Below are 11,037 nucleotides of genomic sequence, written 5' to 3' on the forward strand. Positions count from 1 at the left end.
ATCAGCGGAGGAATGGATAAAAATGGATATGTGGTACGTATATACAATGGACTATTGCTCAGCTGTGAAAAGCAGTGAAACTGGGACATTTGTAGAGACATGGATGGACCTAGAGACTGTCACACAGAGTGAAGTGAGTCAGAGAAAAACAAATATTGTGTATTAACACGTATATGCGGACTATAGAAAAATGGTGCACATCAACCCGTTTGCAGGGCAGAAGTAGAGACGCAGATGTAGAGAACAAACATGGACACCAAGTGGGGAAAGCAGGGAGGGTTGGGGGGAATGAACTGGGAGACTGGGATACCAAATTGTACACTCTAAATATGTGCAGTTTATTGTCTGTTAACTGTATCTCAATAAAAGTTCTTAAAAAATAAAAAGAAATAAAGCAGGGTGCAGTAGTGACGGGTAGGTAGAGTGGAGGCTGTGCGGTGGTAGTCTCCATGCACACTGGTGGGTGGGCTTCATGGAGCTGGGCGGGACCCCAGGTCTGAAGGTGGGATTCAGAAGGGCAGGGAAGGAGGGGAGCAAATGGAGGGCTGGACCCTAGGCCATGTCTTCAGCCCAAGCCTTGGGGGACCTAAGAGTCTGTTAGACTTGACAGAAGGTCTGGTTCTGCTCCCTTGGTTTTCTTTACTGGGGCTTCTAGTAGATTGGAAGTTTACTGTTATAGTCTAGTGCTCTCTACATGTTTTTGTAAATATCACATGCTCTTTTTGATATTACATTTATTCATTTATACTATACCAATATATTGTATCTATTATATAACACATTTGCTCATTTTAAAGAATGAGATAAAAATGTAAAGTAAGTAGAAAGTGTAAAGATTTCTTCTTGCACGTCAGTGGCTGTCAGGTTATTGATTCAGACATCCAGGCTAGGCGTGTCCTGGGGAGGGGCGGTTCCTATCATGTGCCCTCAGGGTTTCCAGGGCCCAGCCTCAGAGCCTGGCTTCTTTCAGCCAGGAGGGCGGTGGACACGCAGAGCTCAGTCATAACCGTACCCCCGTGGAGATGCCAGACGGCCTGTGGAAGTGGCCCTGTTCAAACTCCTGTGGCCACCTCCCTGTCGCACGCCCGCTGACTAGAGCGCGGATAGCCCACAGCGGTACCCACACACAAGGCTCAGCAGCAGCCTTGAAGATTCTGAGGATGTGACCGGCAAGCGTGTTCACAGACCAGCTTTAGTATCTGAATCCTTTCATTAACATCTGCCCACAGCAGACACTGTGTAGTGCAGTGAGAAAATATTTTAACTCTTACCCCAGAACTGGTCTATGTTTCAGTAACTAACACATAAAAGCCTTATGTTAGTGGGAACAGTATAATATGGATAAGTCTCTAAAACACAGACATGTTGTATTATAGATGCCATTATCCTAATACCAACAAGAGCAGCTGATACTGGTTGAGGTAAGGATGTCTGTTATCTCATTTAATCTTCACAGCAACCCCATAAATATAGGACCTATTAATCCATGCAGCAGATACTTGAGTGTCTACTTGATGATGGAGCTATGAGGATACAGTGCACAGAAGACAGCGAAGGTCCCCGAGCTCATGCAGCTTACAGGGTGGTGGGGAGCCAGACATAACAGAGTCAGGATTGTGGTGAGTAAACCAGGTCCTATGTTAGCTGCAGGATGGGCTGGGGTTCTCAGGAAATGCTTCCGGAAGGAAAGCACACTTGGGCTGAGACAGAGTTGGGGGTGGTGGTGACCTTTGGCAGCAAAAAGTTGAGGCTCCTGGACAGTCCTTTGTACATTATTTTCTGTCCCAAGTGGCCATTTAGATGGACTTGTTCCTTCCCCAGGTAGATCATAAAACACCCGAAGGGCAGACTCTGTGACTAATTCCTTCTGAGTCCTTCACTGCACCCAGCATAAATCAGTCCCAGTAAAAGTTACTTGGCATGAATTGGTACACGAACGGACGGAGAAAAGATGTGGAAGGCATTACACCTTCCCTGTGATGTTTTTGGGATGTCAGTCAACAAATCTTCATTGAGTGTATCTTGTGTGTAGAGCATCTGTTAGGAGCTTAGAGATTAGGAAATAAAAACACACTTTAGCCCCTTGCCTTTTAAGAAGCTTGGAATCCAGTCTGTGGAGTGCACAAAACGAACACCTGAGCTTTAGAAACAGCCAGCAGAACAGGTTGAGCAAGCCAGGGCACACCAGGTCCAGAGTGCCCCTTCCCCTAACCCGATCCTCAGACTTCCATTGGGTCAGGCTTTCGAAGATCTCAGTACCCTGTTCAGGGTGGCCAGGCTCGTAGATTGGAAGGGAGAGTCAGGGGTCGGTGGCAGAGGAGCGTGTGCAGAGGAGAGCCAGCTCAGCACCGGCGGCAAGCCTGGGCTGCAGAGACTACGGCCAGTGGAGGAGAAAGTTGCTGAGTGGTCCTTTTCTCTAATGGTCTCCTGTAGAAACTCGGGATTTGGGTAAGTGGTTTGCAGTGCATGACGAGTCTTCTGTCCTCACACTCTGCCTCTCTCCTCACGTGATATTTGTTCACGGTCAAAGAACTGAACAGCTCAGAGCAGTGCTGGCTGTGTGTGGCTCTCTGCACAGGTCACGGGGAACCGCACTTTCCTCTCCTCGGCTGTGTCCACCGCATCCGGCAGAGATTTGCAGACATAACATCATTAATAGCGCCACACATTTTTATAAGCTTTACCTATTCAACATCCTCCACTCTGAGTCCCCACACTGGAAATCATAGCTTCTTTAATGTCCTGCTGGCTGTGTGAAAAACAGGAATTTATGTAACAAGCCCTGCACAGCAAACCTTTTCCTGTTCGGAAAAAAATTTTTTAATTGTTGGCAAGGTTAGGAGACAGCTCTGTTGCTCAAAGAGCGACCTGGAATGTCCTCTTAGGAAAATATGTAGCATAATTTTTGATAAGTAAGGGATTACTGCAACACCCCTGCCCTGCCTTCTTTGGTAAGTCTAAGTGGTAAGTTAGTATATATCCCATTCCAGTTAGTGAATGCTTCCTGAACTTTTTAAAGATTTCATCATTACAGATTCTGCAGTCTTGTTAGAAATGTCCCCTAATTGCAGTTGCAAATGATCTGATCTAATTATGTGTATCAGAGAGCTGTACCACCCCTCCCCCAGGCAGTGCAGACAGCCAGGAAGCCACTGTCTAGGAAGATCTTCCCCCTTTATCATTAACTAAATGTGACAGGGACAGGAGTCAAGCTTCCTTTCCTCCAGAGATCTCATCGTAGCTTATCTGTGTTTCTATTGTGTTCAAAGAACAAGATAGTCATGATGGAATATTGTGTAAATGCCCAGACTTCCAGCATATACAGGCTCCATTCCAAGTCTCCCCCAGGGGCAGGCCTGCTTCTTTGAGGAGGAATGTAGAACTTGGTTTGCTGGTGTTGGTGAGCCCAGCAGATGAGGCTGTGGCTCTGGGAGCACATAGTGAGTGCATGTGTGTGTGTGTAAGTAAAACCCCATACGATTTGGGGACTCTTATGGGGATGAAACAGGGAAATTAGGGAAATGCAGTGCTTGGCCTCTTTTAGGGGTTCTTTAAAGCCTGTCTTGGGTCAGGGATAGATCTGTAGTTGAGAAGGAAGAGAGTTTTGGCAACAGAAGAAAACCCTCACTTCCATCCACGTATACACCTGCCTGGCAGCCCACCCTGAAGCCCGCATTCAGAGCTGTGGCTGACCCACACTCGCCTGGGCCTGGCAGAAGGGCTTGTCACATAGCTGCTGTGTTGCAATCCTTGGGTGGAATGTAGTACAGAGGGTCAGAGGGCATTTCGAAATGTGAATTTCTCAGCCTTAACTGTCCGGCCTCACTCTGACTTTTGCATCTCCTTTTAGAAAGTGAGGTTTTTTCCTTCTGTTTTTTACCTCCTTTTAATGAGAAAAATTGCGAGCTCATGGTTCGTGCTGAGCCCTGGCCTGTCCTGCTGTGCAAAGGCTTTGTTCTGGTGCAGTGATTGGCACTCAAGCATCTGCATCCCACGGCCATGGCATGAGGATGTGGGTGTTGTGGCTGCATCCCTGGGTGACCACAAATCTAGCCAGAGCCTTTTTGTGGTCAGGGAGTGGGCCTGCAGGGGTCCAGGGGGCTTGGTAAGCTAAGCCTTGCATTCAGTTGGCAGAGGAAGCCAGGGAAGTCTGGGGGCCACTTACACAGCCCTACTCCGGGGGTCCAGGATGCCCAGAACCTGCTCCTGGACTTGGGATCAGGGCCCTGATTACGGAGACTGATGCGTGCCCTGTCCTGTGCTGGGGCAAGAAACTATCAGAGAAGCTCCCTCCTTCTCAGGAGCGCCCCCCTCCCCCGCCGTCCACATGCCCAAGAGGCTCTCCAGATGCTGTTGGTCTCACCGCATGTCCAGTAGGGGAATCAGATTCAGGCTTCCTTGTTTACAGCCTGGCTTCACGGCTTCTGCTGGAGCTTGTGACTGCCTCTGGCTCCCGTCGAAGTGTGTTTGGAGTTGTGAGTTTGTTTGTAATACCTCTGAGCGCCTATCCACACCCCAGTCACTAGGAGGGAGATGGGCTCAGAATGGGCTGTGCCTTTTGGCTCCCCCCCCGCCCCAAGTTGGGATCTAATACCTTCTACTTGGTGACCACTTACCATGTTGCAGACGCCACTGAGCATTTGACGTACCTTATCTCACTGAGTCCGTAGAACAGCCTCAGGGGCTATACGGCACATGGCGGCCAAGCAGTCTCCCGAGGTTTGTAGCCAGTGAGTAGCAGAGCCACCTAAGTGCTCATAAAAAGTTGATTTTCCTTATTAACTGTCCTAGGGGCGTGCATGTCACAGTTTACTCATGGAGCCATACTCAGCGGATCAAAGCCGCCAGCTCTGTCCTCTCTACCACTCCTTTCCTCCCAGGTTGGCTTTTTGGCCAAAGTGTAACCTCTCATGAGTGTCAGAGGCTGAGTTAGTTGGTGCATACTACTGGTTACTGCTGGGAGGAGAGGGTTGCAAACAATACTTGAATTTAAATTTTTCTTTTTCCTTTTTTTTTGGGGGGGGGGGGGGGCAGTTCAACTTTCTTTAAAAACAAACAGACAAAAACCCAGCAACAACCCTGTTGTCCTTGTATTCACCCATGTCTGCCTAATGGACTTTTAGGATGTAAACGAATCTAGGTCGATCTAGTTTTCAGGCTTTTAATTCTCGACTAAGCATGTATCCTGCTTCCTTTCTTTCTTTTCTGTGATCAAGTGGGCCTTGTAATATAAAGCTTCTCACTTTGTGTACATGGCAAATGTGCTCTCGGAAGACAATTTGCAGTAGTTCTAGGGGGTGAGGGTGATAGAGTAGAGAGGGGTTTTGGTAACACTTTGTTATGGAGTGCTGTTTGCGTAGCAAATCTAAGTGGTTTTAAAACCAGCTCCTGTAATTTCCCTGCAAAATGGAGCTATATAAAAGAAGGCATCTATAATAATGCTTGTTTAATTTTGTTCCCTCGTTAAATTAAGATGCAGGTACTATTTTAAGATACGATACTATTTTTCCTTTACTGGTTTGGGCTCTCTTTGTAGTGACTGTACAGGTCGAAATCTATACTTTAAACTCTTTCAAAACTTGACTTGTCTTCCATGTGGTACAGGTCTGTATTGAGTGGTGGGTTTTCCAGTTGGAGCGGTTTTGTGTTTCTAACGTGGTGTTTTGCTTTACAGAACTCAATTCGTCACAATCTGTCCCTACACAGCAAGTTCATCCGCGTGCAGAATGAAGGAACTGGAAAAAGTTCCTGGTGGATGCTCAATCCAGAGGGGGGCAAGAGTGGGAAGTCCCCCAGGAGAAGAGCCGCGTCCATGGACAACAACAGTAAATTTGCTAAGAGCCGGGGCCGAGCTGCCAAGAAGAAAGCGTCCCTCCAGTCTGGCCAGGAGGGTGCCGGGGACAGCCCAGGGTCGCAGTTTTCCAAGTGGCCTGCGAGCCCCGGCTCTCACAGCAACGATGACTTTGATAACTGGAGTACATTTCGCCCTCGAACTAGCTCAAATGCTAGTACTATTAGTGGGAGGCTTTCTCCCATCATGACCGAACAGGATGATCTTGGAGACGGGGATGTACATTCTATGGTGTACCCACCGTCTGCTGCAAAGATGGCTTCTACTCTTCCCAGTCTGTCTGAGATAAGCAGTCCTGAGAACATGGAAAACCTTTTGGATAATCTCAACCTTCTCTCATCACCAACGTCATTAACTGTTTCAACCCAGTCTTCACCGGGCACCATGATGCAGCAGACACCATGCTACTCGTTTGCGCCACCAAACACCAGTCTGAATTCACCCAGCCCAAACTACCAAAAATACACGTATGGCCAGTCCAGCATGAGCCCTTTGCCCCAGATGCCTATGCAGACACTTCCGGACAACAAATCGAGTTATGGAGGCATGAGTCAGTATAACTGTGCACCGGGACTCTTGAAGGAGTTGCTTACTTCCGACTCTCCTCCCCACAATGACATCATGACGCCAGTTGATCCTGGCGTGGCTCAACCCAGCAGCCGAGTCCTCGGCCAGAATGTATTGATGGGCCCTAATTCGGTCATGCCAGCCTACGGCGGCCAGGCGTCTCATAACAAAATGCTGAACCCCAGCTCCCATGGCCACCCTGGACATGCTCAGTCTACGTCTGCAGTTAATGGGCGTGCCTTGCCCCACGCGGTGAACAGCATGCCCCACACCTCGGGTATGAGCCGCTTGGCCCCAGTGAAGACAGCTTTACAAGTGCCTATGTCCCACCACCTGCAGATGAATGCCCTGGGGGGCTACTCCTCCGTGAGCAGCTGCAACGGCTACGGCAGGATGGGCATTCTCCACCAGGAGAAGCTCCCCAGTGACTTGGACGGCATGTTTGTTGAGCGCTTGGACTGTGACATGGAGTCCATCATTCGGAACGACCTCATGGATGGAGATACATTGGATTTTAACTTTGACAATGTGTTGCCCAACCAAAGCTTCCCACACAGTGTCAAGACGACAACACACAGCTGGGTGTCAGGCTGAGAGCGAGCGAGTGAGCAGGTAAGAGCACCCCGATATCAAAGGACCTTCTGAAATCAGGACTTAAAAGAGAGGAACCCAGTAACTTGCCTTGTATCTTCCATGGCTGGGACTTTCTGGATGTCAGCTGGCCGCCCCTTGCAGAGAGGCATCTTTTATCATTCATTCTCCACCCTTTTTTCAGCTTATAAAATTTCCTTTTGAGCTTAAACATAAGGAATCTTCCTCTAACTGCTTTAAAGAGTTTCTTTTGACAGTTAGACGGCTGCATCTTTTTAGTAACTCTTCAATAAATGAATATATTTGATACAAATCAAATGCTGAAGGGTTTTTTTAAAGTGGAATTTTCTCCTATTGAATGATTCCAGAGCTGTTTGAGAAAGCCCAGCCCTCCCCCAAGTATGTCTGTCACCCTGATATGTTAAGTTGAATTGATTTTAATTTGGCTATATTTTCATTGTGTATGTGTATATGTTTTTTTTCCTAGGCTACACTTAAAAGTACTTCAGATTGTCTGACAGCAGGAATTGAGAGAAGCAGTCCAAAGATGTCCTTCACCCTACCTTTTCATTTTCTTGATTAAAAAAAAAAAAAAAAAAAGCATTTCTTTTTTCCTTTCGTCAGACTTGGCAGCGAAGACACTTTTCCTGTACAGGATGTTTGCCCGATGTTTGCAGGTTATGTGCTGCTGTAGATAAGGACTGTGCCATTGGAAATTTCATTACAATGAAGTGCCAAACTCACTACACCATATAATTGCAGAAAAGACTTTTGGATCCTGGTGTGCTTTCAAGTTTTGTATATAAGCCGTAGCTACAGAATTGTATTTGTGTGTGTTTTTGTTTTTTTAAATATTCATTTGGTCCAAGGAAAGTTTATACTCTTTTTGTAATACTGTGATGGTCTCATGTCCTTGATAAGTTAAACTTTTGTTTGTACTACCTGTGTTCTGCTGAACTGATGAATCACAAAGAACCAAGCTCTCCATCCTGCAACCTCCACTGAACAGCTCTGTACCTGTTCACATTGCCACATAGTTCACAGGAGAACCCAGAGCCTGTTGTCCAACTGCTGAATCAATGGACTTATCACAACTCTTTTGGAGGAAAAAAAAAAAAGATTAAACGCCAGCCTTGTACAGGTCTTTTCTATTTTTTTTTTTTTTTTGGTTTGTTTGTTATTTGCAAATTTGTACAAACACTTAAATGGTTCTAATTTCCAGATAAATGATTTTTGATGTTATTGTTGGGACTTGAGATCATTTTTGGAATAGATATGGAACTGTAATGTTTTCTTAAAACTAGAGTCTACTTTGTTACATAGTCTGCTTGTAATTTTGTGGAATCCCTGATATTTTGAAACAGCACCTGTAATTTTCATTTTGTATTTCTAACTGGATTAGTACTAATTTTATAAGTGCTTCACTGGTTTGTACACTTTGGGATGCTACTTGGTGATGTTTCTGACTAATCTTAAAATCATTGTAATTAGTACTTGCACACTGAACATTTCTGGCCCTATCTTGCAGGAGAGTGATGTATAGTTATGGACATTTTGCGTTTCGTGTTTAGGAGAACTTGATATGTTGTTACATATGTGTTTTAAAGGAATTCTATCTGCTTCTGCTATCCTAGGAACTAAGCATACTGCAAAGCACTGAATCATCGATGCCTGTGTGCTCTTCGCGGCCCCTCTCTGGGCTGGGGTGCAGCCTCATAATATTTGTAGATCAGAAGGGGAGAGCTGCCTCTAAAACAGTGCTCCATTCTCAAGCTGAGGGTTTTGATCAACTTAACCTTTTTGAGTTGAGCTTCAGCAAAAATTTTTCCTCTTAGTACTGTGCTCTTCCTGGTCTAGGTGGAGGTTGGTTTTGTAGCTCTGCCTTGAAGGATTATGTCCACACTCACACTTGATCCCCTTTCCCTCTGTCCTGCGGATTGCTTGGCACGCTGTGGAAAGTTAAGTCGAAGGGGGGAATTTCTAAATGGGACTTGAGTGATTTATAGAATGCTTTGTGTTCATGAGTGCAGATGGCTACCAAATGGAATAGCACTTGCTTAAAATTGGGGCAATGAGTTTGAAAACCAACTGTAAGTTGTATATTAAAAAGCCTTTGCATAAGTTAAGAATTGGAGAGTCTCTTTCACGTTTAGCAACCCAAACTATAATTCTGATGATTATGTTGTAATGTTTTCAGTTACCTGTAACTGATAGACCAGGTTAATTGGCTTTGCGTCCCATTTAATCCACCGGTGTTTTCAAGTTGTGTGGAATGCCTAGAGTCAGCACAATAAAAGGAACAGGTGCACAGAAATGTTCCTCTGCCCTTCTTGAGAAGGCTCTGATTTTGTGAGCCTAGCCCACATCACACTAGTTTTGTCTTGCCCGTGAATTGTGTCTCTTTTGGCTGGGTTTTTCCTCCATGTTTAACAAGAACACAAGTGTTCACTGGATTTCCTCCAGGAGGCAGGCTCTATTGTAAGCTTCCCACAGTGACTTCTACACTTTTGAAAATTCATTAAACAGCCACCTCTCTAACCATCTTCATCATTGGCCACTCGAAATAAGTCTGGTTTTAGAAACCCTAGTTCCTCTGAGCCGTGCCTCCTGCACATGTGCTAGAGCTCGTTGGGGCCAGAGCACTCTCTGTTCTTCTCTGTGACCACCTACCACCAACTTCCCACCTCCCAGGCCATCACACGAGCCTCACAACCTCTGTTGTTCATTGAAGAGGCAACTGTAGCTAAAAATCACTGTTAAAATCTTAACTACTTCATAGAGTGACTTCTAAAAAGATGTTGCTCCCTCTTGAGTCTGTGTAGATATCTTTTTTTTCCCCTTCAACTTTTTCTTTGTGTTGAAATTCTAACAGGAATCCTGGGTAGCTCTCCAGGGTACAATGAAGTCCAGTGAAAGGCACCTTGTCTATTTTGAAAACAAACATTATGTGACCTCTGGTAATTCTTTTTCTGTATGAATACTGACTTTCTGGAGTAATGAGTATATCAGTTATTGTACATGATTGCTTTGTGAAATGTGCAAATGATAGCACCTATGCAGCCTTGTTTGATTTATTTCCTCTGGTTTGTACTGTTATTAAAAGCATATTGTATTATAGAGCTATTCAGATATTTTAAATATAAAGTATTGTTTCCGTAATATAGACGTATGGAATATATTTAGGTAATAGATGCGTTACTTCGAAAGTTCTGCTTTGGCAAACTGACAGTCTAAATTAATCAGCAGATGTTATATACCCCAGTGAGCAGTAAATCAGTGGATCATCCCAAGAAGAGGAGAAAGACCCTTAAAATGGAAGTAGCTCCCCCAAAACATACGATTTGGACTTGTTCAGCTGCTGGATATATGTTACCAATCCCCGCCCCACCCCCTGCCCGCATTCCCCAACCCCCAACTGGAAATTCTTACATTTAGCTCCTAAGAGTTCTTAATTTATAACTGACTTTTAAATGAGAAGTTTCTCTTCTGGTTTTAGTTTGGGAGTAATCATTCAGCAGAAGATGCAATGTGGTTTATGCAAACAAAACAGCCTAGCATTACTCTTGGCCTCCTCCCGGGGGTGGGGGGTGACAGCCTGGCAGAACGGCCAGGTGCGGCCACGTCCATCCCATCAGCACGCAGTCATACCCGCCCACGTTTCGCTACTCGAGTTTAGTACCAGTGCAGATTCCACGTTCCCATTCTGATACTCTCTGAGAAGTGCCTGATGATGCTGATGTACTTATAGACACAAGAACAATCTTTGCTATTATTGTATAAAGCCATAAATGTACATAAATTATGTTGAAATGGCTTGGTGTCATTCTTTTCTAGTTGTGCAGAATAAGCTGTTTATTAGTTTTGTTGTGTTTTTTTTTTCTTTCATGTTTACCTGTCATGTGAGTTAAAACCTTGTCAGCCACAGTGCCGTGGTTTATTCAAATCTGGTATTTCTTTGGGGGGCAGTGGGAACAGTCCCTCTGGGACCAGACTGTAGTCCCGGAGAGTTGAAGAGCAAATAGAGTCCC

At 45.4% G+C, this 11,037-nt stretch overlaps 1 protein-coding gene across 1 annotated transcript in view; it reads left to right on the forward strand.

Moving 5' to 3' along the window:
• FOXO1 (forkhead box O1) overlaps positions 1 to 8,433 on the forward strand; it is a 90,861-nt gene extending 82,428 nt beyond the window's left edge. Inside the window, exons 2-3 of the mRNA XM_057707350.1 lie at positions 5,675 to 7,030; positions 7,497 to 8,433. Of these exons, the coding sequence (XP_057563333.1) occupies positions 5,675 to 7,012 (1,338 nt within the window). The 3' untranslated portion in view covers positions 7,013 to 7,030; positions 7,497 to 8,433. The remainder of the gene's footprint in view (positions 1 to 5,674; positions 7,031 to 7,496) is intronic.
• Positions 8,434 to 11,037: the final 2,604 nt, after the last annotated feature.

The sequence above is a fragment of the Hippopotamus amphibius genome, chromosome 14 (genome assembly GCF_030028045.1).
Source record: "Hippopotamus amphibius kiboko isolate mHipAmp2 chromosome 14, mHipAmp2.hap2, whole genome shotgun sequence".
Classification (NCBI taxonomy): domain Eukaryota; kingdom Metazoa; phylum Chordata; class Mammalia; order Artiodactyla; family Hippopotamidae; genus Hippopotamus; species Hippopotamus amphibius.